General features: G+C 40.7%; 1 protein-coding gene across 1 annotated transcript in view; it reads left to right on the top strand.

The window, feature by feature from the left end:
- LOC128652936 (carbonyl reductase [NADPH] 1-like) overlaps positions 1-23,384 on the top strand; it is a 48,008-nt gene extending 24,624 nt beyond the window's left edge. The window contains exons 2-3 of the mRNA XM_053705948.1: positions 2,388-2,495; positions 22,925-23,384. Coding sequence (XP_053561923.1) covers positions 2,388-2,495; positions 22,925-23,361 — 545 coding nt within the window. The 3' untranslated portion in view covers positions 23,362-23,384. The remainder of the gene's footprint in view (positions 1-2,387; positions 2,496-22,924) is intronic.
- Positions 23,385-26,005: the final 2,621 nt, after the last annotated feature.

The raw sequence follows: 26,005 nt of genomic DNA, 5'->3' as shown, positions 1-26,005 counted from the left end.
ATTCAGGGGGCTTCTTTTGTTCTTTCGACCTGGACTGTAATTTCAACAGATGCAAGTCTCACAGGTTGGGGAGCTGTGTGGGGATCTCTGACGGCACAAGGAGTTTGGGAATCTCAGGAGGTGAGATTACCGATCAATATCTTGGAACTCCGTGCAGTTTTCAGAGCTCTTCAGTTTTGGCCTCTTCTGAAGAGAGAATCGTTCATTTGTTTTCAGACAGACAATGTCACAACTGTGGCATACATCAATCATCAAGGAGGGACTCACAGTCCTCTGGCTATGAAAGAAGTATCTCGAATTTTGGTTTGGGCGGAATCCAGCTCCTGTCTAATCTCTGCGGTTCATATCCCAGGTGTAGACAATTGGGAAGCGGATTATCTCAGTCGCCAAACGTTGCATCCGGGCGAATGGTCTCTTCACCCAGAGGTATTTCTTCAGATTGTTCAATTGTGGGGGCTCCCAGAGATAGATCTGATGGCCTCTCATCTAAACAAGAAACTTCCCAGGTATCTGTCCAGATCCCGGGATCCTCAGGCGGAGGCAGTGGATGCATTATCACTTCCTTGGAAGTATCATCCTGCCTATATCTTTCCGCCTCTAGTTCTTCTTCCAAGAGTAATCTCCAAGATTCTGAGGGAATGCTCGTTTGTTCTGCTAATAGCTCCGGCATGGCCTCACAGGTTTTGGTATGCGGATCTTGTCCGGATGGCATCTTGCCAACCATGGACTCTTCCGTTAAGACCAGACCTTCTGTCTCAAGGTCCTTTTTTCCATCCGGATCTGAAATCCTTAAATTTAAAGGTATGGAGATTGAACGCTTGATTCTTGGTCATAGAGGTTTCTCTGACTCCGTGATTAATACTATGTTACAGGCTCGTAAATCTGTATCTCGAGAGATATATTATAGAGTCTGGAAGACTTATATTTCTTGGTGTCTTTCTCATCATTTTTCTTGGCATTCTTTTAGAATACCGAGAATTTTACAGTTTCTTCAGGATGGTTTAGATAAGGGTTTGTCCGCGAGTTCTTTGAAAGGACAAATCTCCGCTCTTTCTGTTCTTTTTCACAGAAAGATTGCTATTCTTCCTGATATTCATTGTTTTGTACAAGCTTTGGTTCGTATAAAACCTGTCATTAAGTCAATTTCTCCTCCATGGAGTTTGAATTTGGTTTTGGGAGCTCTTCAAGCTCCTCCGTTTGAACCTATGCATTCATTGGACATTAAATTACTTTCTTGGAAAGTTTTGTTCCTTTTGGCCATCTCTTCTGCTAGAAGAGTTTCTGAATTATCTGCTCTTTCGTGTGAGTCTCCTTTTCTGATTTTTCATCAGGATAAGGCGGTGTTGCGAACTTCTTTTGAATTTTTACCTAAAGTTGTGAATTCCAACAACATTAGTAGAGAAATTGTGGTTCCTTCATTATGTCCTAATCCTAAGAATTCTAAGGAGAAATCATTGCATTCTTTGGATGTTGTTAGAGCTTTGAAATATTATGTTGAAGCTACGAAATCTTTCCGTAAGACTTCTAGTCTATTTGTTATCTTTTCCGGTTCTAGGAAAGGCCAGAAAGCTTCTGCCATTTCTTTGGCATCTTGGTTGAAATCTTTAATTCATCTTGCCTATGTTGAGTCGGGTAAAATTCCGCCTCAAAGAATTACAGCTCATTCTACTAGGTCAGTTTCTACTTCCTGGGCGTTTAGGAATGAAGCTTCGGTTGACCAGATCTGCAAAGCAGCAACTTGGTCCTCTTTGCATACTTTTACTAAATTCTACCATTTTGATGTATTTTCTTCTTCTGAAGCAGTTTTTGGTAGAAAAGTTCTTCAGGCAGCGGTTTCAGTTTGAATCTTCTGCTTATGTTTTTTGTTAAACTTTATTTTGGGTGTGGATTATTTTCAGCAGGAATTGGCTGTCTTTATTTTTATCCCTCCCTCTCTAGTGACTCTTGTGTGGAAAGATCCACATCTTGGGTAGTCATTATCCCATACGTCACTAGCTCATGGACTCTTGTTAATTACATGAAAGAAAACATAATTTATGTAAGAACTTACCTGATAAATTCATTTCTTTCATATTAACAAGAGTCCATGAGGCCCACCCTTTTTTGTGGTGGTTATGATTTTTTTGTATAAAGCACAATTATTCCAATTCCTTATTTTATATGCTTCGCACTTTTTTTCTTATCACCCCACTTCTTGGCTATTCGTTAAACTGATTTGTGGGTGTGGTGAGGGGTGTATTTATAGGCATTTTAAGGTTTGGGAAACTTTGCCCCTCCTGGTAGGAATGTATATCCCATACGTCACTAGCTCATGGACTCTTGTTAATATGAAAGAAATGAATTTATCAGGTAAGTTCTTACATAAATTATGTTTTTTATATTGTCAGTTGCCGACACTACCCCGTTTGCTACTCAAGCTGAAGTCACCTTGAAAACCAACTTCTTTGCTACTAGAGATGTCTGTAATGAACTCTTACCCCTTATAAAGCCAGGAGGTAAGTTTTTAATATCCCCCCCCCCCCTTGATTAGATGCAGATTGCAGTATGATGTTGCACAAAGTTACTGCACTTTTCTCCCACATTACTTCGGTTTGTTGAATTTTAACTAAGTAACTAAAAAAAATAATTAAAGGGACATGAAAGTGCAAAAAGAAAATGCTCAAATATGATAGAGCATTTTATTATTGCACCATTGCTTGCATATAACTGTATTTAACCTCCTGCAAAGCAGAGCAGCAATGCACTACTGGAACCTATTTGAACACACATGGTGAACCAATAGCAAGAGGCAAATGTGTGCAGCCACCAATCACCAGTTATCTCCCTGTAGTGCATTGTTTTAGCTGAGGCTATGTACATATGCTTTTTAACAAGGAATGCTAGGAGAAAAATGCTTATTTGCTAATCAAATGAATTTAAAAGTGGTTGTTTTTTTTTAACCCCTGCACATTACGACACGTCTTCCAGACAATGGTGGTACGGCGGATGATCACCATGTGTTGTCATCCTGGGAGAGTGGGAGGGCGCTTTCAGAGCTGATCTTGGCCCCACCCAGAAGTCTTAGGTTGCTTACAGGTTGTGTTGGGGTAAGGCCTTAGTTGGGGGATTCCTGGATTGTGACGTCACTTAGACCCGGAAATCCCGGAAGTAACAGACACAGTATATAAAAGAAGGGAGCTGGATGGGGCGCTTATAAAACCCCCTTGATCTCAGCTCACTTTACTCCTATAAACTTCTAAATCACAATGTTGAAAAGGTTCACAGAATCTATGAATAAGCCCAGCACTCTGTAACCAACTTTCTCTGATTTCAGTGATGGTGCAAGTGGTAAGGGGTTACTGCATACCTCAAGTCCATAAAGTATCCAAAAAAATCTACAGCACCAAGGTAGTCTTCACAATATTATACTTTTATTTTCATGACACAATGCAACGTTTCGGGCCCCTCTGGCCTTAATCATGCATACAAAATAGTCTGATACCTGTCAAGAGCTTATTGACTATACCTATTCCCGTCTCATGCTTGATTGCGGTATAAAGACTCTTGACATCAAGAGTAAAAAGTATATATTTTTGGCTAGACAAATGTAGATCATGTAGTTTATTCAAAAAGTCCCCAGTATCTTTAATGTAGGCTGACATTTTTACCACCTCTGGCTGAAGTATTTTGTCTACAAAAATGGCTATATTTGTAAAAATAGAGTCCACACTGGAGACAATAGGCCTACCAGGTGGACTCTACACTCTTGTGCACTTTGGGGACAGTGTAGAATATGGGGGTTCTAGGATGGGTTTTGTACAAATAATTAGACATTTTAACATCAATGACTCCATTCTTAACTGCTTTAGCTAAAATATGCGTAATCTCTTTTTGGATCTTAAACACAGGATCCCGAGATAAAGAATAAGTACTTTTATCCTGCAATTGGGTGTTATCCCCTTAATGACCACAGCACTTTTCCATTTTCTGTCCGTTTGGGACCAAGGCTATTTTTACATTTTTGCGGTGTTTGTGTTTAGCTGTAGTTTTCCTCTTACTCATTTACTGTACCCACACATATTATATACCGTTTTTCTCGCCATTAAATGGACTTTCTAAAGATACCATTATTTTCATCATATCTTATAATTTACTATAAAAAATGTTATAAAATATGAGAAAAAAATGGAAAAAACAACACTTTTTTAACTTTGACCCCCTATAAAAAACCATGCTAAATAGTTTCTAAATTTTGTCCTGAGTTTAGAAATACCCAATGTTTACATGTACTTTGCTTTTTTTGCAAGTTATAGGGCCATAAATACAAGTAGCACTTTGCTATTTCCAAACCACTTTTTTTCAAAATTAGCGCTAGTTACATTAGAACACGGATATCTTTCAGGAATCCCTGAATATCCATTGACATGTGTGTATATATATATTTTTTAGAAGACATCCCAAAGTATTGATCTAGGCCCATTTTGCTATATTTCATGCCACCATTTCACCTCCAAATGCGATCAAATAAAAAAAATTGTTCACTTTTTCACAAATTTTTTCACAAACTTTAGGTTTCTCACTGAAATTATTTACCAACAACTTATGCAATTATAGCATAAATGGTTGTAAATGCTTCTCTGGGATCCCCTTTGTTCAGAAATAGCAGACATATATGGCTTTGGCTTTTTGGTTATTAGAAGGCTGCTAAATGCCACTGCGCACCACACGTGTATTATGCCCAGCAGTGAAGGGGTTAATTAGGGAGCATGTAGGGAGCTTATCTGGTTAATTTTAGATTTAGTGTAGTAGACAACCCCAAGTATTGATCTAGGCCCATTTTGGTATATTTCATGCCACCATTTCACCGCCAAATGCGATCAAATTAAAAAAAACGCAAAATTTTTCACAATTTTAGGTTTCTCACTGAAATTATTTACAAACAGCTTGTGCAATTATGGCACAAATGGTTGTAAATGCTTCTCTGTGATCCCCTTTGTTCAGAAATAGCAGACATATATGACTTTGGCGTTGCTTTTTGGTAATTAGAAGGCCGCTAAATACTGCTGCGCATCACACGTGTATTATGGCTAGCAGTGAAGGGGTTAATTAGGTAGTTTGTAGGGAGCTTGCCGGGTTAATTTTAGCTTTAGTGTAGAGATCAGCCTCCCACCTGACGCATCCCACCCCCTGTTCCCTCCCAAACAGCTCCCTTCCCTCCCCCACCCCACAATTGTCCCCGCCATCTTAAGTACTGGCAGAAAGTCTACCAGTACTAAAATAAAAGTTTTTTTTTTTTTTTTTTAATTTTTATTTAGCATATTTACATATGCTACTGTGTAGGATCCCCACCTTAGCCCCCAACCCCCCTGATCCCCCCCCAAAACAGCTCTCTAACCCTCCCCCTCTGCCTTACTGGGGGCCATCTTGGGTACTGGCAGCTGTCTGCCAGTACCCAGTTTGCAAATAAAAAAGGTTTTATTATTTTTTTTTCTTCGTTTTTTTCTGTAGTGTAGCTTCCCCCCCCCCCCCCCAAGACCAATCCCCCACCACCTGACTGATGTCTTTTGTATTACTTTTTAAATCCTTTTTTTACCCAATTTGATTACATATTTTTCTGTAGTGTAGCGGTTCCCACCCGCTCCCTCCCCGTGCAGATCAGCAGGGCCATCGATGGCTGCCACCCGCCTCCCATATCGCCTCCCACCCACCAACGAAAAGAGCCAACGATCTCTGGTGCAGAGAGGGCCACAGAGTGGCTCTCTCTGCACCGGATGGCTAAAAATGGTTATTGCATGATGCCTAGATATCGAGGCATCACTGCAATAACCGGAAAGCAGCTGGAAGCTAGCAGGATCGCTTCCAGCTGCTTTCCATACGGAGGACATGCAGGGTACGTCCTTGGTCGTTAACTGACCTTTTTTTGAGGACGTACCCTGCACGTCCTTGGTCGTTAAGGGGTTAATCTCATCAGCATAATACTTCTTGTCTAATATAATAGTGGCTCCCCCCTTGTCAGCAGCCCTGACTAAGATGTCTTTCTTTCTCTTTAAGGGTTTTTATAGCCTGTTGATTATTAAACCTCTTGTTCCCTCCTTTCAGTATTTTAGCTGGTATTACAAGTCTTGCAGGTTTAGGGGCACCGCACACTTTTTTGGCCGTAACGCAACGTAACTACCGCAGCTTTCAAAAAGTCCTTTTTCAATTGGACTTCCTTTGCGCCGGTATTACGAGTCTCCCTGGGAGGCCAAAAAGTGAGCGGTACACCCTAAAACTTCTAGATCCATAACGTAAACTGAAAGTCAGTAGTTATGGGTTTTGCGCTACAAAGCTGTAACATAAAACTCATAACTAAAGTGCTAAAAAGTACACTGACACCCATAAACCACCTATTAACCCCTAAACCGAGGCCCTCCCGCATCGCAAACACTAAAATAAAATTATTAACCCCTAATCTGCCACTCCGGACATCACCACCATTATAATAAACATATTAACCCCCAAACCGCCGTACTCCCGCATCGCAAACACTAGTTAAATATTAACCCCTAATCTGCCGCCCCTAACATCGCCGCCACCTACCTACATTTATTAACCACTAATCTGCCGCCCCCACTATAATAAATTTATTAACCCCTAAACCTAACCCTAACACCTCCTAACTTTAATCTAGTTAAAATAAATCTAAATAAAACCTACTATTAATAACTAAGTAATTCCTATTTAAAACTAAATACTTACCTGTAAAATAAACCTTAAGCTAGCTACAATATAACTAATAGTTACATTGTATCTAACTTAGGTTTTATTTTTATTTCACAGGCAAGTTTGTAGTTATTTTAACTAGGTAGAATAGTTACTAAATATTAACTATTTAATAACTACCTAGCTAAAATAAATACAAAATTACCTGTAAAATAAAACCTAACCTGTATTACACTAACACCTAACCTTACACTACAATTAAATCAATTGCATAAATTAAATACAATTAACTAAATAAAAAAAACAAAAAAACCCCACTAAATTACACAAAATAAAAAAGAAATTATCAGATATTTAAACTAATTACACCTAATCTAATATCCCTATAAAAAGCCCCCCAAAATAAAAAGGGCCTTTTGTGGGGCATTGCCCCAAAGAAATCAGCTCTTTTACCTGTAAAAAAAAAAAAGAAAAGAAATACAAACCCCCCCCCCTCGAACAGTAAAACCCACCACCCACACAACCAACCCCCCAAATAAAATCCTAACTAAAACCCTTAAAAAAGCCTAACACTAACCCCCGAAGATCCACTTACAGTTTTTGAAGACCCGACATCCATCCTCAACAAAGCCGGCAGAAGTCCTCAACGAAGCGGCAAAAGTCTTCTGCCCGGTTGGACGCCGGCTTTGTTGAGGATGGATGTCGGGTCTTCAAAAACTGTGGATCTTCGGGGGTTATTGTTAGGCTTTTTTAAGGGTTTATTGGGTGGGTTTTATTTTTAGATTAGGGTTTGGGCGAAAAAGAGCTAAATGCCCTTTTCAGGGCAATGCCCATCCAAATGCCCTTTTCAGGGCAATGCCCATCCAAATGCCCTTTTCAGGGCAATGCCCATCCAAATGCCCTTTTTAGGGCAATGGGGAGCTTAGGTTTTTTAGTTAGGATTTTATTTGGGGGGGTTGGTTGTGTGGGTGGTGGGTTTTACTGTTAGGGGGGGGTGTTTGTATTTATTTTTTTTTATTTATTTTTTTACAGGTAAAAGAGCTGATTTCTTTGGGGCAATGCCCCGCAAAAGGCCCTTTTAAAGGGACACTTAACACCTGTCTTCTAATAGTCCCTTAAACCTACATTTTCTTATTAGTAAAAATAAAATAATCACTGTTTCTATTTTATTTGTTCCTCTTACCCCAAACTGTTGAAGGAAATTGCTTTGAAGTACAATGTTGATCCAGTGCTTAATTTCCTATCTATGCTGCCATATTGTAACATGCGTTTCAGGGGCACAGCAGTCACATGCTCATGATGCTGTCACATGACACACACAGCATATTACTTAGAGAATCACATGTGGCTGCAGCCTCTGAACATACATATTTATGTGTCACTCACAGTATAAATGTATTAGCTTTCCCTATCTAACACACATATTATGCAGCACAATTTAAATAAAATGCTTTATAAGAACTGTTTATGTTTTTAACGCCCCCCACAGTTTTGCTCTTCAAACTGCCCACAAGTTTTATGCTCTAAGCAAAAGCCGTTTCCAGTGCACGGCTTCAGGGCAGGCACTATTGTCGTAAATCATTTGTAAGCTGAAGCTCCGTGAGGGAGAGAGTGAGAGGGAGGCTCTCAGACGCGCTGGATGTACTGATATACTCTGTGCAGGGGCCCCTTCTTAGATTCTTGCACCTGGGCCCTGTGGTTTCTAGTTACGCCTCTGACTCTGTGCAGAGCAGATTTCTGCTTCTTGTGATCTCTCCTACTTATGTACCAGCTAATGTGATCAGTTAGTAATGATCGTCTGTTTTATTTACCAGTGTGATCTGCTCCTGTCACACCCTCTGATGATCACACACAGAGTTCTGCTCTAGTGACTGTGTCTGACTCTTGGCAGAGGGTGTGACAAGAGCAGATCGCACTGCTAAATAAAACCAGATGATCATTACTAACTGATCACATTAGCTGGTACATAAGCAGGAGAGGTCATAAGAAGCATGGAGTATATCAGTATACCCAGCGTGTCTGAGAGGCTCGCTCTCCCTCACGGAGCTTACAAATGATTTACGACAATAGTGACTGAAGTTCACTGGAAACAACTTTTTTGCTTAGAACATAAAACTTGTGGGCAGTTTGAAGAGTAAAACTGGGGGGGGGGGGTGTTAAAAACATAAACAGTTCTTATAAAGAATTTTATTACAATTGTTCTGCATAATATGTGTATTAGATAGGGAAAGCTAATACATTTATACTGTGAGTGACAAAAAAATAAGTATCTTCAGACACTGCAGCTCACACACTGCAAACAGATGTGATTCTCTAAGTATATGCAACAAATAATATGCTGTGTGTGTCATGTGACTGCTGTGACCCTGTAAGGTACGTTGCAATATGGCAGCTTACATAGTAGAATCAAGCACTGGATCAACACTGTACTTCAAAACAATCTTTGTCAACAGTTTGGGGTAAGAGGAACAGATAAAATAGACAGCAGTGATTATTTTATTTTTTATTAATAAGAAAAAGTAGGTTTTAGCATTTTTATCAGGTGTTAAATGTCCCTTTAAGGGCTATTGGTAGTTTAGTTTAGGCTAGGGTTTTTTATTTTGGTGGGCTTTTTTATTTTGTTAGGGCTATTAGATTAGGTGTAATTAGTTTAAATATCTGATAATTTCTTTTTTTATTTTGTGTAATTTAGTGTTTTTTTTTTTTATTTAGTTAATTGTATTTAATTTATGTAATTGATTTAATTGTAGTGTAATGTTAGGTGTTAGTGTAAGACAGGTTAGGTTTTATTTTACAGGTAAATTTGTATTTATTTTAGCTAGGTAGTTATTAAATAGTTAATAACTATTTAGTAACTATTCTACCTAGTTAAAATAAATACAAACTTGCCTGTGAAATAAAAATAAAACCTAAGCTAGATACAATGTAACTATTAGTTATATTGTAGCTACCTTAGGGTTTATTTTACAGGTAAGTATTTAGTTTTAAATAGGAATTTAGTTATTAATAGTAGGTTTTATTTAGATTTATTTTAATTACATTAAAGTTAGGGGGTGTTAGGGTTAGACTTAGGGTTAGGTTTAGAGGTTAATAAATTTAGTATAGTGGCGGCGACGTTGGGGGTGGAAGATTAGGGGTTAATAAATGTAGGCAGGTGGCGGCGATGTTAGGGGCAGCAGATTAGGGGTTAATAATATTTAACTAGTGTTTGCGATGTGAGAGTACGGCGGTTTAGGGGTTAATATGTTTATTATAGTGGCGGCGACGTCCAGAGCGGCAGATTAGGGGTTAATAAGTATAATGTAGATGTCGGGGGCGGCAGATTAGGGGTGTTTAAACTCAGCTTTTATGTTAGGGTGTTAGGTGTAAACATAAATGTTCTTTCCCCATAGGAATCAATGGGGCTGCGTTACGGAGCTTTACACTGCTTTATTGCAGGTTTTAGGCTTTTTTTTTCAGCGGCTCTCCCCATTGATGTCTATGGGGAAATCGTGCACGAGCACGTAAAACCAGCTCACCGCAGCACTGGTATTGGAGTGCGGTATGGAGTTCAATTTTGCTCTACGCTCACTTTTTGCTTGCTAACGCCAGATTTTTGTAAACTTGTAATACCAGCGCTGTAGGTGAGCGGTGACAATAACTTGCAAGTTAGTACCGCACCGCTCATAACGCAAAACTCGTAATCTAGCCAGTAGTTTGCAATCTTAGGGATTTAAAAAACATTTGTAAGTCTTTTTCAATTTCAAAGATATCCACATTTGTGTTAGGGCAAAAGGACAGTCCTTTGTTTAATAACTTGTACTCACTGTCCGTTTAAATCCATTGAGGAAATAATCAGAACCTCTCTTGATGGCGCTCTGTGTGTTGTGAGTTCCTACGGCAGTTTTTGTGTTTTCTACCGCCTCTGTGCTGCCTTTATCGCTAGACAAAAAAGCTGGGGACGCCTTGCGTGCTAAGGACTCTCGAAGTCTCGCTGACGTCATCAGTCTGTGCCGGAGTCTCGCGTGGTCCACCTCTGTTGCGTGCATTGGCATGGCGACGCCGGCCTCCATTGAAGCCCCCACGCTCCTGAAACATGCCTCTCCACCTGTAGACCCTTCCATTGAGGTAATCTTGCTCATACCTCTGGAACTTGGATCGCTTTGTCTCCTTTATCTTCGCTTCCATCTCCTTGATCTTTGTGTCCATATCTTTAATAATCTTATCCAGTTCTTCCACCGTAAGTAACCTGCTCAATTCAGTTTTTGTATTGGCAACTTGTTCCTTCTGTGTGTCTGTCTTTAAGGAGGTATTCGACTGTAAGGACTAGTAAGTCATATGAACACTTATTTAGGATGGCATCAAATATATTGCAATATTCTTTGTTGTTTGTCAATAATGTAGGCCTAGTGTTCATCTTCAGCCCCCTGGGAATGTGCCTTACCCTGTGGTATTCTGCCAGGGTTGTAGCATGCAAATCCCAGGATGTTATTCTTCTCCTTGTTCTTTCATACTCCGTAGCAGCATTACTCAAACTCCATTGGTACCATCTGTTTTAGCTTTCTCTGCCATAATATGACAGATATTTAGAGTGCACGTAGCTCCACAGTACAAAGAATCTATCAATAAGCCCAGCACTCTGTAACCAACTTTCTCTACTTTCAATGATGGTGCAAGTGGTAGGGGGTTACTGCATACCTCAAGTCCATAAAGTATCCAAAAAAATCCACAGCACCAAGGGAGTCTTCACAATATTATACCTTTATTTCTCTTGTAAGGTGTATCCAGTCCACGGATTCATCCTTTACTTGTGGGATATTCTCCTTCCCAACAGGAAGTGGCAAAGAGAGCACACAGCAGAGCTGTCCATATAGCTCCCCCTCTAGCTCCACCCCCAGTCATTCTCTTTGCCGGCTCTAAGCAATCGGAAGTGTAAAGTGAATGTGGTGTTAGAAATGTAGTTTTTATTTTCTACAAGCAAAAGTTTGTTGTTTTAAATGGTGCCGGTGTGTACTATTTACTCTCTAGCAGAAAGGAGATGAAGATTTCTGCAGGGAGGAAGATGATTTTAGCATGTTGTAACTAAGATCCACTGCTGTTCCCACAAAGGACTGAGGAGTACAAGAAAACTTCAGTTGGGGGGAACGGTTTGCAGGTTAGGCTGCAAAAAAGGTATGTTCAGTCATTTATTTCTAGACAAGACTGTGATAATGCTAGAAAAGACTGATAATATCCCCATGAGGGAAGGGTAAGCTGTATTCAGAGACTAAGTATGGAATTGCAAGCTTACATAACAGGGCTAGTTTATGCTGGTTGACACTACTTAATGGCAAACGTTTTTTTATTGAAAAATTTCGTTTTTTGAGACACTTTGAAGGTTCCTTTGGGTTTCTTTCAGGGGTTGTTAACCACATGGCTATTATTAAAACACTTAGGAGTGTTTCTTTAAGCCTCACAGCACCGGAGTAAGGTGGGAGGGGCCTAATTTTGCGCCTCAGATGCGCAGTTATATTTGACTAGAAGTCCAGGCTTTTTCACATGGAGGGTCCTGCTGCAGTTTGAGGGCCTATAAGAAGCTTTTTCCCCACAAATCTGGTTCCTAAGGGCAGGTAGGGCCACAGCAGAGCTGTGGCAAGGTGCTGATGTTGTTTTAACCGGTTTGTTGGCTTACTGTCGATCCGGTTTGGGCATTAAGGGGTTAATCGTTTTTGTTGCTAGTGGTGCAATCTTACTAATGCTTTAGGTACATACTGTAAAAATTTCGAAAAGTTTGCTGCATTTTTCACTGTTTTGCAAAATTGTGTGCCTTTTTTATCTCTTAAAGGCACAGTAACGTTTTTTTCAAAGTGTGTTTTTACTTGATTAAAGTGATTTCTAAGCCTGTTTGTCTTACTACTAGTCTATTAAACATGTCTGACACCAAGGAAAATCCTTGTTCAATGTGTTTAGAAGCCATGGTGGAACCCCCTCTCAGAATGTGTCCCACTTGTACTGATATGTCTATACATTTTAAAGAACATATTGTTGCACTTAAAAATGTGGCCCAAGATGATTCTCAGGCAGAAGGTAATGAGGTTAGCCCGTTAACCTCTCCCCAAGTGTCACAACCAGTTACGCCCGCTCAAGCGACGCCTAGCACCTCTAGTGCGTCTAACTCTTTTACCTTGCAAGACTTGGCGGCAGTTATGGATAATACCCTCTCAGTGTTTTTATCTAAACTGCCCGTGTTACCTGCAAAGCGTGATAGCTCTGTTTTAAGAACAGATTCTGAGCATTCTGACGCTTTAGTAGCCGTATCCAATATACACTCACAACGCTCTGAAATGGGGGCGAGGGATGTGCTGTCTGAGGGAGAAATTTCCAATTCGGGAAAGGTTGCTCCTCAGACAGACTCAGATACGTTGGCTTTTAAATTTAAACTAGAACACCTCCGCTTATTGCTCAGGGAGGTATTCGTTACTCTGGATGACTGCGACCCTTTGGTGGTTCCAGAGAAATTGTGTAAAATGGACAAGTACCTAGATGTTCCCGTTTACACTGATCTGTTCCCGGTCCCTAAGAGGATTGCGGATATCATTACTAGGGAGTGGGATAGACCAGGTATTCCGTTTGTTCCCCCTCCTGTTTTTAAGAAAATGTTCCCCATATCTGACCCCATGCGGGACTCGTGGCAGACGGTCCCTAAGGTGGAGGGGGCTGTTTCTTCACTTGCTAAACGCACAACCATACCAATTGAAGACAGTTGTGCTTTTAAAGACCCTATGGATAAAAAATTTGAGGGTTTACTTAAGAAAATTTTTGTTCAACAAGGTTTTCTTCTCCAACCTATTGCGTGCATTGTTCCTGTAACTATTGCAGCTGCTTTCTGGTTCGAGGTACTGGAAGATGCGCTCCAGACGGAGACCTCATATGAGGACATAAATTAAGGCTCTTAAGCTAGCTAATTCTTTTATCACAGATGCCGCTTTCCAACTAGCTAAGTTAGCGGCAAAGAACTCAGGTTTCGCCATTTTAGCGCGCAGGGCGCTATGGCTAAAGTCCTGGTCGGCCGATGTGTCGTCAAAATCCAAACTCTTGAACATCCCTTTCAAAGGAAAAGACCCTCTTCGGGCCTGAATTGAAAGAGATTTCAGAAATCACTGGGGGAAATGGCCATGCTCTCCCTCAGGACAAGTCCTTTAAGACAACAAACAAAATCATTTTTGTTCCTTTCGGAATTTCAGGAGCGGCCTCACTTCATCCTCCCTTACTACAAAGCAAGAGGGTAACGCTTCACAACCCAGGCCAGCCTGGAAACCTTACCAGGGCTGGAACAAGGGTAAACAGGCCAAGAAGCCTGCAGCTGCTTCCAAGACAGCATGATGCGGTAGCCCCAGACCCGGGACCGGATCTAGTAGGGGGCAGACTCTCTCTCTCTTCGCTCAGGCCTGGGCAAGAGACGTACACGATCCCTGGGCCTTAGAGGTTGTATCCCAGGGATATCTTCTAGAATTCAAGGACTCCCCTCCAAGGGGAAGGTTCCACATTTCTCGTTTGTCTACAGACCAGACAAAGAAAGAGGCGTTCTTACGCTGTGAAGAAGACCTACATACAATGGGAGTGATCCACCAGTTCCAATTGCGGAACAAGGGCTGGTTTTTACTCAAACCTGTTTGTGGTTCCCAAGAAAGAAGGAACTTTCAGACCAATCCTGGATCTCAAAATTCTAAACAAATTCCTCCCATCATTCAAGATGGAGAACATTTTGGACAATCTTACCAATGATCCAGGAGAGTCAATATATGACTACCGTGGATCTAAGGGATGCGTATCTGCACATTCCTATCCACAAAGATCATCACCAGTTTCTCATGTTCGCCTTTCTGGACAAGCATTATCAGTTGGAGGCTCTTCCTTTCGGATTGGCCACTGCTCCCAGAATTTTCACAAAGGTGCTAGGGTCCCTCCTGGCAGTACTAATACCGCGGGGCATAGCAGTGGCGCCTTATCTAGACGACATCTTAATTCAGGCGTCGACTTTCCAAAGAGCCAAGTCTCACACGGAAATTGTATTGGCCTTTCTGAGGTCTCACGGGTGGAAGGTGAACATCAAAAAGAGTTCTCTCTCTCCCCCCTCACAAGAGTTCCCTTCCTAGGAACCCTAATAGACTCGGTAGAAATGAAAATATTTCTGATGGAGGTCAGAAAGTTAAAACTCTTAACTACTTGCCGAGCTCTTCATTCCATTCCTCGGCCATCTGTAGCTCAGTGCATGGAGACAATCGGACTGCACGGATACACCTCAGACCACTGCAATTATGCATGCTCAAACAGTGGAATGGGGATTATGCAGATTTGTCTCCTCAAATACAGTTGGACCAGGGGACCAGAGATTCTCTTCTCTGGTGGTTGTCTCAGGGAATGTGTTTCAGCAGACCAGAGTGGATCATCGTAACGACCGACGCTAGTCTGTTGGGCTGGGGTGCAGTCTGGGACTCCCTGAAAGCTCAGGGCTTATGGTCTCGGGAAGAAGCTCTTCTCCCGATAAACATTCTGGAACTGATGGCGATATTCAACGTGCTTCAGGCATGGCCTCAGCTAGCTGCGGCCAAATTCATCAGATTTCAGTCGGACAACATCACGACTGTAGCTTACGTCAATCATCAAGGCGGAACAAGGAGTTCTCTAGCAATGATGGAAGTAACCAAAATAATCAGATAGGCGGAGGATCACTCTTGCCATCTCTCAGCAATTCACATCCCAGGAGTAGACAACTGGGAGGCGGATTTTCTAAGTCGTCAGACTTTTCACCCTGGGGAGTGGGAACTCCACCCGGAGGTATTTGCCCAGCTGACTCAGCTATGGGGCACTCCAGAATTGGATCTGATGGCGTCCCGTCAGAACACCAAGCTTCCTCTTTACGGGTCCAGGTCCCGGGATCCCCAGACGGTGCTGATAGATGCTCTAGCAGCGCCTTAGTCCTTCAATCTGACCTATGTTTTTCCACCGTTTCCTCTCCTCCCTTGTCTGGTTGCCAGAATCAAGCAGGAGAGGGCTTTGGTGATTCTAATAGCGCCTGCGTGGCCACGCAGGACCTGGTATGCAGACCTAGTGGACATGTCATCTGTGCCACCATGGACACTACCAATGAGGCAGGACCTTCTAATACAAGGTCCTTTCAAACATCCAAATCTAATTTCTCTTCGTCTGACTGCTTGGAGATTGAATGCCTAATTCTATCAAAGCGTGGTTTCTCTGAGTCGGTTATTGATACCCTGATTCAGGCTAGAAAGCCTGTCACCAGGAAAATCTACCATAAGATTTGGCGAAAATATCTTGTTTGGTGCGAATCCAAGGGTTACTCATGGAGTAAGGTTAGGATTCCCAGAATTTTGTCCTTTCTCTAAGACGGATTGGAGAAAGGATTATCAGCTAGTTCCTTAAAGGGACAGATATCTGCTTTGTCTATTCTTTTTCACAAACGTCTGGCAGAGGTACCAGACGTTCAAACGTTTTGCCAGGCTTTAGTCAGAATCAAGCCTGTTTATAGATCTGTGGCTCCGCCATGGAGTCTGAATTTAGTTCTTTCAGTTCTGCAGGGGGTTCCGTTTGAACCTTTACATTCCATAGATATTAAGCTTTTATCTTGGAAAGTTTTGTTTTTGGTAGCTATCTCTTCTGCTCGAAGAGTTTCAGAGTTATCTGCTCTACAGTGTGAATCACCTTACCTGGTGTTCCATGCAGATAAGGTAGTTTTGCGTACCAAACCCGGTTTTCTTCCTAAGGTTGTATCTGATAAGAATATTAATCAGGAAATTGTTGTTCCTTCTCTGTGTCCTAATCCTTCATCGAAGAAGGAACGTCTGTTACACAATCTTGATGTGCTTCGTGCTTTAAAGTTCTATTTACAAGCAACTAAGGATTTCAGACAAACAACTTCTTTGTTTGTTATCTATTCTGGTAAGAGGAGAGGTCAGAAGGCGACCGCTACCTCTCTTTCCTTTTGGCTGAAAAGCATCATCCATTTGGCCTATGAGGCTGCTGGCCAGCAGCCTCCTGAAACAATTCGTGCTCATTCTACCAGAGCAGTGGCTTCCACATGGGCTTTTAAAAATGAGGCTTCTGTTGAACAGATTTGTAAGGCAGCGACTTGGTCTTCACTGCATACTTTTTCCAAATTTTCCAAATTCGATACTTTTGCTTCTTCGGAGGCTATTTTTGGGAGAAAGGTTTTACAAGCAGTGGTGCCTTCCGTTTAAGGTACCTGTCTTGTTCCCTCCCTTCATCCGTGTCCTAAAGCTTTGGTATTGGTATCCCACAAGTAAAGGATGAATCCGTGGACTGGATACACCTTACAAGAGAAAACAGAATTTATGCTTACCTGATAAATTTATTTCTCTTGTGGTGTATCCAGTCCACGGCCCGCCCTGTCATTTTAAGACAGGTGGTTTTTATTTTTAAACTACAGTCACCACTGCACCCTATGGTTTCTCCTTTTTATTCCTAACCTTCGGTCGAATGACTGGGGGGTGGAGCTAGAGGGGGAGCTATATGGACAGCTCTGCTGTGTGCTCTCTTTGCCACTTCCTGTTGGGAAGGAGAATATCCCAAAAGTAAAGGATGAATCCGTGGACTGGATACACCACAAGAGAAATAAATTTATCAGGTAAGCATAAATTATGTTTTTCATGACACAATGCGACGTTTCAGCCCCTCTGGCCTAATCATGCATACAAAATAATCTGGCCCATATGTGCATTATATAGGCCTATCAATTAACGCTTAATTACATACAGATTTGTCATGAACTATTTCATGCAGGATAGTTACCCAACCTAGTGGCTCACAAACACTATTACATCTATCCTTTTTAACCTTTTAATGCATTTAAAAAAATATTATTAGATAACAACCTGATCAGTGAAATATATTAAGCAGCTTACTATATACATATTGAACCCTACTTCCTTTCATTTATTAAAAGGAGGGGGAGACAGAGAGAGGGTCCTTAAACAGAGAGAAACTTACTGGATCCATCAGTTGGATAGCATGTATCCTAAGGGATTAAATAAAGAAATGGATTTCTCTGTTTTCCTCTAACACTGTATTCTCCTATATGTTCATGTATAGAGGCAAATTAATGAAAGGTAGTAGGGTTCTATATGTATATAGTAAGCTGCTTAACCTATTTCACTGATCAGGTTGTTACTTAAAGGGACATAATACTCGTATGCTTAATCACTTGAAACTGATGCAGTATAACTGTAAAAAGCTGACAGGAAAATATCACCTGAGCATCTCTATGTAAAAAAGAAATATATTTTACCTCACAATTTCTTCAGCTCACCAGAGTAAGTTCTGTGTAAAAAGTTATACTTCAGCTGCAGCCCAGCTGCAGGTAAAAAAAATAAAAATGAAGAAATGAACAGCAGCCAATCAGCATCAACAGTACTGAGGTCATGAACTTTTTTACTCTTTTTCGCTTAACTCTCATGAGATTTCCTTACACTGAATAGTGAAATAACATGAGTGCACAAGGCTCAATCCTTCAGCTGTCCCGGGACAGACATACTGATTTGCTTCTTAGAAGTCCTTTACAATGGAATGTGGCTACTGAGAAACGTTTGAGGTAAAATATCTTCCTTTTTTACATAAAATACATAAAATATCTTCCTTTTTTATATAGAGATCCTCAGGTGACATTTTCTAGTCAGCTTTTTATAGCTATACTGCATCACTTTCAAGTGTTTAAACATTTGGGTATTATGTCCCTTTTAATAATATTTTTTTAAATGCATTAAAGGTTAACAAGGATAGATTTACTAGTGCTTGTGAGCCACTAGGTGGAGTAACTATCCTGCATGAAACACTTCTTGACAAATCTGTATGTAATTAAAGGGACATTAAACACTAAATACATGCTAGATAGAATGATGCATTCAAAGAAAAGATTATTCCATGACTAACATGTAGATGTATTTTTTAAAGTTTCATTAGTTGTTTAAAAAGTGACAAAATAAGTGTAAAGTTTTAGTGTCTATAAAACACTGGGAGCTGCCATGTTGTAACTTGTGTTACCTTCTCTGCTGTGGCCAATTAGGGACAGTTATACATAGGTCATTAGAGTGTGCAGCCAATTGCTGTGCTGGATTTAACAGTGTTCTGCACTTCCATTTCTAACAGGAACTGAAAAGCTAACAATTTCAGAAAGGAATTACAGGCAGAGAGGACAAAATAAATAATGAAAGTATATTGTAGAGTTGTTTTATATATACAATTTATCATTTTATATTACCATCTCAAAGTGTTTAATGTCCCTTTAAGCGTTAATTGATAGGCCTATATAATGCACATATGGGCCAGACTATTTTGTATGCATGACTAGGCCAGAGGGGCTGAAACGTCGCATTGTGTCATGAAAATAAAGGTATAATATTGTGAAGACTCCCTTGGTGCTGTGGATTTTTTTGGATACTTTATGGACTTGAGGTATGCAGTAACCCCCTACCACTTGCACCATCATTGAAAGTAGAGAACGTTGGTTACAGAGTGCTGGGCTTATTGATAGATTATTTGTACTGTGGAGCTATGTGCACTCTAAATATCTGTCATATTATGGCAGAGAAAGCTAAAACGTATGGTACCAAAATTGTCATGTATAGTGAACTGGAAGCCGCGAGAATTATTATTATAGAGGGGCTCAAGGGAGTTTGAGTAATGCTGCTACAGAGTATGAAAGAGCAAGGAGAAGAATAAGATCCTGGGATTTGAATGCTACAACCCTGGCAGAATACCACAGGGTAAGGCACATTCCCAGGGGGCTGAGGATGAACACTAAGCCTACATTATTGACAAACAACAAAGAATATTGCAATATATTTGATGCCATCCTAAATAAGTGTTCATATGACTTACTAGTCCTTACAGTCGAATACCTTCTTAAAGTGAATGTAAACTTTGATGCTAAAGTGCCAGTTTTTTGAAAATTTGATTAAAAACAGGGGCACTTTTAATTCATCAAAATTTACATTTCACTCCTGTTGTGAAAAAAAAAATTACCTTTTTAAACTTCACAGCAGCTCCAGCTTCCTCCGCCCGTTGCAAAGCCTCTTCCTGTGTCTAAAATGAGGAATCTGGCTTCCTCCAATCACAGCGTTGAATCAGACACTGATTCCCCCGGGGGGAAGCTGTGATTGGAGGATGACCTATCCATCATTTCTGACATCAGAAATGGCTTGCGACGACTGGAGGAAGCTGGAGCTGCTGTCAAGTTTTACAGGTAAGTTTTTTTTTTTTTTTTTTTTTTTTTTTTTTTTCACAACATGAGTGAAATGTAAATTTTGATGAATTAAAGTGCTCCTGTTTTTAATCGAATTTTTAAAAGCCGGGCACTTTAGCATCAAAATTTACATTCACTTTAAAGACAGAGACACAGAAGGAACAAGTTGCCAATAAAAAAAACTGAATTGAGCAAGTTGCTTACGGTGGAAGAACTGGATAAGATTATTTAAGATGAGGACACAAAGATCAAGGAGATGGAAGCAGAGATAAAGGAGACGAAGCGATCCGAGTTCCAGAGGGATGAGCAAGATTACCTCAATGGAAGGGTCTACAGGTGGAGAGGCATGTTTCCGGAGCGTGGGGGCTTCAATGGATGCCGGCGTTGCCATGGCAATGCACGCAACAGAGGTGGACCACGCGAGACTCTGGCACACACTGATGACATCAGCGAGACTTCGAGTGAGTCCTCAGCAGGCGAGGCGTCCCCAGCTTTTTTGTCCAGCGACGAAGGCAGCATAGAGGCGGTAGAAAACACAAGAAGTGCTGCAGGAACTCGCAACACATGGAGCTCCATCAAGAGAGGCAGAGGTAACCAACGAAACAAACGGTTGTGAATATTTTCTCCATGGATAGTCAGTACAAGACTATCCTAGAACCCCCATATTCTACACTGTCCCCAAAGTTCACAAGAGTGTAAAGAGTCCACTTGGTAGGCCTATTGTCTCCAGTGTGGACTCTCTTTTTACAAATATAGTCATTTTTGTGGACAAAATACTTCAGCCAGAGGTGTTAAAAATGTCAGCCTACATTAAAGATACTGGGTACTTTTTGAATAAACTACATGATCTACATTTGCCTAGCCAAAAATATATACTTTTTACTCTTAATGTCAAGAGTCTTTATACAGTTAATCAAGCACGAGATGGGAATAGGTATAGTCAATAAGCTCTTGACAGGCAGTGGCAATTTTAGTCCTCAACAAATAGAATTTATTGATGAATTTCTGAGTCTCATTCTATGCTGGAATTATTTCTTGTTCCAGGATAATTGGTTTGTGCAAATCAAGGGGACAGCCATGGGATCCAATGTGGCCCGGACCCATCATACGCCAACCTGTTTATGAACAGTTGTAAAGAAAACTTTGTTTATGCTAGTGAATTGTTTCAACAATATGGCGCCGCATGGTGGCGTTTCATTGATAATGTGTTTGGCGTGTGGTGGGGTGACAGTGAATCCCTGGAGAGATTTGTAGTGTCCCTCGATGCAGCAGTCTCTGGTGTTGAATTTTGTCTCTCAGCGAGATGTCTGTGGATTTCCTAGATACTAGGGTTTATAAAGAGAATGACACCCTTAAAGTTGATCTATATAGGAAACCCACAGATAGAAATACAATGTTGGCCTATGATACTTTCCACCCTATTAAGTTAAAGAATTCTCTCCCCAGGAGTCAGATGCTGAGGGTGAATAGGATTGTTAATGACAAAAATAAACTACCAGTAAGATTGAAAGATATGGGTGAAAGATTCACTCAAAGGGGTTACCCTTAGCAACTGATTAAAGAGGAGATCAATAGGGTATTGGATGTGGGCCCAGTAATTAAAACTACTAAGGCACAAAATGTGAACAATAAGATAATTGTATTCACTTCCTAATATAACCTATATGGTGATGAGGTTACTAAGATGATTAAAAAACACTGGGATATTGTAAAAAAAACTGTAATAAGGAAATGGATACATTTCAACATGCTCCCATAATGGCATTCAGGAGGGTCAGGAACCTCAGGGACTAACTGGTAAGGAGTGATTTAGGTCCGGCTAAAAATACAAATCAAAGATACATAGGCCAGAGGTCTTTGGGGTCTTACCCCTGCCTGGGGTGCACTAATTGCCACCCTATGATTAAAGGGAGGGAATGTGTGCACCCCAGAACAGGTCGCACATTCAACATAAAGGGATATTATACATGTGACACCACATTTATTGTGTACCTAAAAAAATGCCTGTGCTCTTTAATTTTTATTGGATAGCCCACAAGAAAGGGCAGAGAAAGGATGAATCAGCACAAGTCCAACATAAGATGTGGCATTACAGATGCGCCTGTGTCCAACCATTTCTTACAAGTGGGCCACAACATAAGCCAACTTAGGTGGCAAATAATAGACCATGTTGGCAAATTAAGAGGAGAAAGAGACAGAGAGAAGCAGAGAGAAACTTACTGGATCCATCAGTTGGAAAGCATGTACCCTAAGGCGTTAAATAAAGAAATGGATTTCTTTGTTTTCCTCTAACACTTTATTCTCCTATAAGTTCATGTATATAGACAAATTAATGAAAGGTAGTTCACTGATCAGGTTGTTGCCTAATAATATTTTTTTAAATGCATTAAAGGTTAAAAAGAATAGATTTAAAAGTGTTTGTGAGCCGCTAGGTGGAGTAAATATCCTGCATTAAACACTTCTTCACAAATCTGTATGTAATTAAGTGTTAATTGATAGGCCTATATAATGCACATATGGGCCAAACTATTTTGTATGCATGAATAAGGCCAGAAGGGCAGAAACGTTGCATTGTGTCATGAAAATAAAGGTATAATATTGTGAAGACTACCTTGGTGCTCTGGATTTTTTTGGATACTGTTGGAAAAGTAATCACCTGGGGATAATAAAATGTATAAAAACTTTAAAAAATATTAAAAAAACAACCAAAAACATTTTTTTTTAAGAAGGGGGTTTCTATGTGCCTGTAATGTGATCAAAAAGACCTAGATACCCCCATGTTCCCTTGTTTTAAATCATATAACCCCCTCTTTAAAAGAAGCCCCTATATGAGTTTTAATAGTCCTGGCTTTTAGAGGAAAGGAGATCCAGTGAGGGTGGCAGTGTGTAAAATTATATGTAAAACAAAACATATATAATTTAAAGATCTCTACTATTCATCCGTTCACTTTTGACTACAGGTCTCTTAAGATTACATAAAACTTATTTGACTGTCTGTTCTCACAGGTAGAGTTGTCAACGTATCCAGCATGGTTAGCGTTAATTCCCTGGGACGTTGTAGCCCTGAACTTCAGAAGGTGTTTCGCAGTGACACTATCACTGAAAATGAACTGGTAAAATTAATGGAGACGTTTGTTAAAGATACCAAAAATGGAGATCACCAAGAAAAGGGTTGGCCAAACACAGCTTATGGAGTATCCAAAATTGGGGTGACAGTGCTTTCCAGGATCCAAGCACGGCTTCTAAATGAGAAGAGAAAGGGGGATGGTATTTTACTCAATGCCTGTTGTCCTGGATGGGTAAAGACCGATATGGCTGGTCCCAATGCTCCCAAGACTCCAGATGAAGGTGCAGAGACACCTGTGTATTTGGCTTTCCTGCCCCCTGAGGCCGATTCACCTCATGGGCAGTTTGTAAGCGAAAAGAAAGTTATAAAATGGTAATAAAATTTACAATAAATGTTAAACGCAGTTTATTCACCTCATTATGTACAAAAAGCCTTAATATATTAGGAAACAAAGTAGTGTGTATGAATATGTTTAAAACCTTTATTTCTTGTGCTTCTATTTTGAAATACTTTGTTTATGTAAACATGTGTTTTTGAGTTAATGTAATTTAGTTTGCAATATGTTTAACTTAAATACTAAAAACCTGGCTCTCTCCTTCAGACACAACACTGCTGCACTGTCACATGGGGGTCTCCACTTCAGCCACACTCCTAGGTCTGTTAATACATAAGGAGGTGGTGTAGGTATTTTTACTTTCCTCTCGTTGCACCTTTCAACAAATACAACCCTATTTTTCCCTCAAATTGCTATGTTTTGCAGTCATGTACCACCCCCGGCTCCTCTACTTAATTTCTAGATCACTTTTCTGCCTGGGTACGTTATTTTCTTTCTTCAGACACCCCTGTCCTTATTATTGTCGTCTTCAACCTCCCTGTTGATAATACCACTGCCTCCTCTGCAAAACAACTTCTGCAACTCACTTCCTCTTTCGTTCTGTCACAATGGTCTGACTCTCCCACTCACTGTCAGCGTGCCAGGAATCAGACTGAGATGAGAAGTGCAAAAATAATCACACCTTTTATTAATAACAAAAAATAATAAAAAGTCCACAAGTCAAATAACAAGCCAGGAGTCAAAGCCAGAGCAGGTAGTCAGACGAGCCGAGTCAGGAACCAGGAGGGACGTCAGACAGCCAGGTAATACACAGGAACACAAACTCACAAACAGGTCTGAGACAACGCAAGGGCAAAGCATACTGAACAGAGGCCCTTTAAATAATAAGGGATTACATCACAATACTGAGACTGCAACCTGTCTCACACGGATGATGTACCACAGTCTGGCCATAAGAGGGCATGCAGGAAATGAGCAGCATCACACACTCTGCACCAGATTCAGCAAGAAAAGGTAAGCAAAATGGCTGCCAGCAGCACATGGCAAACAAAGCAGGGAAAAAAAACCTTACACTCACAAAGATGGTCACTCCCATGACCTGATTTTTTTTTTAGCTATCAGCGCACTCAAACTCTCAAACTTCACAAACTCCCCTTTTCCTCTTTCTGACCATCTCCTCACTTGTAACATCACATTGCTCCCTACAATTCTCCTCTCTTCCATCCCCTCCTTTTCCTGCCCTGACCATCTATCTGCCACTATAATTCCACCCTTACATCGATCCTTGACAATTTGGCCCTTCCTACCATAGCTTGGAAATCACACACTCATCCTCAGCCCTGGCATACTCCTCTGACACGATACCTATGCAGATGTTCCCATATTGCTGAGTGACATTGGAGAAAATCTCAGAGTTCAGCTGACTTTCTTCACTTCAAGTTCACCTTGAACTCCTACTATTCTGCCCTTAACCTTTTATAAGCTACATTACTTCTCTGATCTCATCTCTACTCTTTCTTCAAACCAAAAATGTTTGTTCTTCACTTTCAATACTCTTCTCGACTCACCCCCACCTTCTAATACAACTTCTCTCTCGGCTCAAGATTTTGCAAGCCACTTCAATAACAAAATCGACTTAATCAGAAACTAAATCGGCTCTCAACATCCTACCCCCCCCCTTTTTGAAGCTCGCAATCATCCAAAACCCAAATTGCTGTAAATTTTGCTCTTTCATCACTGTTACTGAAGAAGTTTATGCCATCATACTGTCCTCTCACCTCACTACCTGTCCCCTTGACCCCATCTCCTCACAGCTACTCCCTCTCTCTCTCTTCTACCCTTACCCCCTACTCCCTCGGCACTGGTATATTTCTCTCATCTCTAAAACATGCACTGATCACACCTGTCCAAAAAAAAAAAAACTTTCCCTACTCCCTCTTGCCTCAAAGCTTCTTGAAAAACTAGTATATGCACATCTATCCTATTTCCTTACATTAACCCTTTCACTACCGGGACTTCCAGTCAAAAACTTGCCCAAAATACCAGAGCATTTTTAGCATTTTTGCTATCACTCTAAACAGAAATAGAGCCTTGTTTGTTTTTCCTTACTAAGATAGTCCACAGCTTCATTCCTTACTGTTGGTAAATACAACACCTGGCCACCAGGAGGGGGCAAAGACACCCCAGCCAAAGGCTTAAATATCCCACCCACTTCCTCATTACCCCAGTAATTCTTTGCCTTTCGTCACGTTGGGAGGTGGCAGAGAAGTGTCAGAAGATTTGGAGAGTCCTGTATAAGGGTATCTGCCCTTCGAGATAGGACTGGAGTTTTAAGTAGTCATGTTTACCGCTCAGTGAGAGTATTGATGAAAGTTAGTCTGGAGATGCAGGGAGAGTCTTTCTGTGAACCCATCCAGACTGCCACTAACAACTTCCAAGCAATCAGTGGTGACGAGTTTCACTGCCTGGTTTTTTACACTCAAGTCCATGTCAGGAGAGCTGCTACAAGACTGTCACACTTGAGAGGCTGTGTTCTGTTCCACAGCATGGATCCTGGAGGTAAGATTGTTTAAATTTTTATACTTTTACAATGCTAAAGAAAATGGAAACATTATACTGGGTCACAGTGTGGCTCCTTTATACCTCGATAGGATCAAGGGTTAAATATCCTCTGCCGGGGGATTAT

The sequence above is a fragment of the Bombina bombina genome, chromosome 3, assembly GCF_027579735.1.
Source record: "Bombina bombina isolate aBomBom1 chromosome 3, aBomBom1.pri, whole genome shotgun sequence".
Lineage (NCBI taxonomy): Eukaryota > Metazoa > Chordata > Amphibia > Anura > Bombinatoridae > Bombina > Bombina bombina.
Note: the sequence above shows the minus strand (reverse complement) of the source record. Positions and strands in the feature narration are given on the sequence as shown.